The 1,986-nt window shown below is 50.1% G+C and overlaps 1 protein-coding gene across 6 annotated transcripts in view; it reads right to left on the reverse strand.

Annotated features, from left to right (window-relative positions):
* Positions 1-1,986, reverse strand: part of FHAD1 (forkhead associated phosphopeptide binding domain 1) — a 123,243-nt gene that overhangs the window by 20,535 nt on the left and 100,722 nt on the right. For all 6 annotated transcript variants that reach the window (XM_049618037.1, XM_049618035.1, XM_049618034.1 and 3 more), the window contains one exon: positions 553-685. In XM_049618037.1, coding sequence (XP_049473994.1) covers positions 553-685 — 133 coding nt within the window. The remainder of the gene's footprint in view (positions 1-552; positions 686-1,986) is intronic.

The following is a 1,986-nucleotide window of genomic DNA, read 5'->3' on the forward strand; positions in this document are numbered from 1 at the left end:
TATATATATATATATATATATATATATATATATATATGGCTTAATACCATCATTCTGCAAGCAGATTATATAAACATGTGTGTATAGGTTGTGTGTGCTTATGTGCATAAATCAAATTTGTTTCTTTATGACCCGGTGGGGTGGTGGCTGTCCTAACTCCTGCTTCCCAGACAAGGGGGACGGCACATGTAACCTCCCTGGGGTCAGCATTTCCGAGTGAAGGAGTCCCACTCAGGGATGAAACCCGGGCAGCCTGGATGTGAGCCTGGCCTTCGAGCACCGCACGACCACGCCTGTCTGGAGGGTAGGGCAGTCTCTGTGAGGCAAAGGGCTGAGGACACAACGTGACGAATAGCATGCGACTGGCAGCGGTGACCTCCAGTGACTGGGGGGTTGGAGGGCCGGACGGCCGCTTTTCACTTTGAACGTTTCACAGAAGCAAGTGCCTACATTTGGAACTCGGAATGAAAATATTATCAGAAGCGAAGACAGCCACCACTGGGCTCCCGTGTAGCATGCCCTGCTGGCCGCCCGCGACCGGACGGCACTCACCTCCTGACTGCTCGAGAAAATGTCAGTGTGGACGGGTTCCATCTGCACCGAGATGTCACACATCTGGGTCATGTTCTTGGGCTTCTGATCCTTTTCCTTGTGCAGCTGGACTCGGTGTTTCTCTTGAGAGGCCCTAGGGCAGAGAAGATTAGTCCCTGGACAGCAGGATGGCTGGCAGCATGAGGTTCCGGAAGCCACGAGTGACCTTTGTAGCCTCCGGCAGAACGGGAAAAGGAACTCTGTGTTTACAGGTGACCGAAACCCCCAGGCCTTCAAGTCTCCTGCCAGCAGGTTTCTAGTTTTTAGTTTCAGGGGACTTCAAAAGTCGTGGTCAGGACAGTAGGCACCTGTCCACCCTTGTTTCCCATATACTAGGTCCGTGGGATACCTGCTGTGGCATTCACTGGGGACATGCACTCCCTGTCTGCCGTTTCTAACACTTTTATGTGTTAACCCTTCTGTTTCACGTAGAGTCCCACGAGCCGGAGACTCTCCTTGTCCCATTTTACAGACAAGGAAACAGACACACAGCAATTTGCCGACGATCGTGAAACTTGTAAGTGAAGGAGGCTGGCTTTGAAGCCGGGCAGCCTGGGTCTGGAACCTGTTCTTTCAGCCACTGGGTGAACCTGCCTTGGCTATGAGCCATGAGGCATATAGAGCTACAGGGTTTTTCACGAGATGTGGATTTTACTCAACCTTTCTTGGAGAAAACATTACTCTCAGGTCAAAATAAGGATACGTTACGGATGAAAATGCAAACTCACACGTATTTTTACAGATGAAAATGTAAACTCACATGGACTAACCCATGGGAGGACAATGAAATTTCACATTTATTTTAAGCTAACCTCTGGTACCTCAGTTTATACATTTGTTCAATTGATATTCATTAAGTTCCCTATGTGCCGGGCACTATGCGAATGCTGGGGAGTCAACAGCAGGCAAGATCTGTATCAGGGACCTCGTGGGGAAGGCAGACAATTAAACAGTCAATAGTAGCATAGCTATGTGAGAAGTGCTAGGCTGGATGCAGTTCATCCCAGCCCAGGGTCCCAGGGGATGAGGGACCCCAGGGAGAGGAGGAGCCCTTGGCTACGTTTGGTGGGGGTGAGTGACAGAGGGCTTCCTGGAGGAAGTGGCATTTAAGCAGAGACCTATCACTAGAATATGGGGCAGGGATGTTTGATGAGCATAGAACTAAGCAAAACCTTCCTTTACATGATAAGGCTGCGAAGCATGAAATACATGTCACCCATTCATCCACCCACCCACCCACCCAACTACCCACCCATCCATCCATTCATCCATCCTTCATCCATCCATCCATCCATCCACCCACCCACCCAACTACCCATCCATCCATCCATCCATCCTTCATCCATTCATCCAGCCAGCCACCCAGCCATCCTTCATCCATCTAACCATCCATCC

Source organism: Panthera uncia (genome assembly GCF_023721935.1).
Source record: "Panthera uncia isolate 11264 chromosome C1 unlocalized genomic scaffold, Puncia_PCG_1.0 HiC_scaffold_4, whole genome shotgun sequence".
Classification (NCBI taxonomy): Eukaryota; Metazoa; Chordata; class Mammalia; order Carnivora; family Felidae; genus Panthera; species Panthera uncia.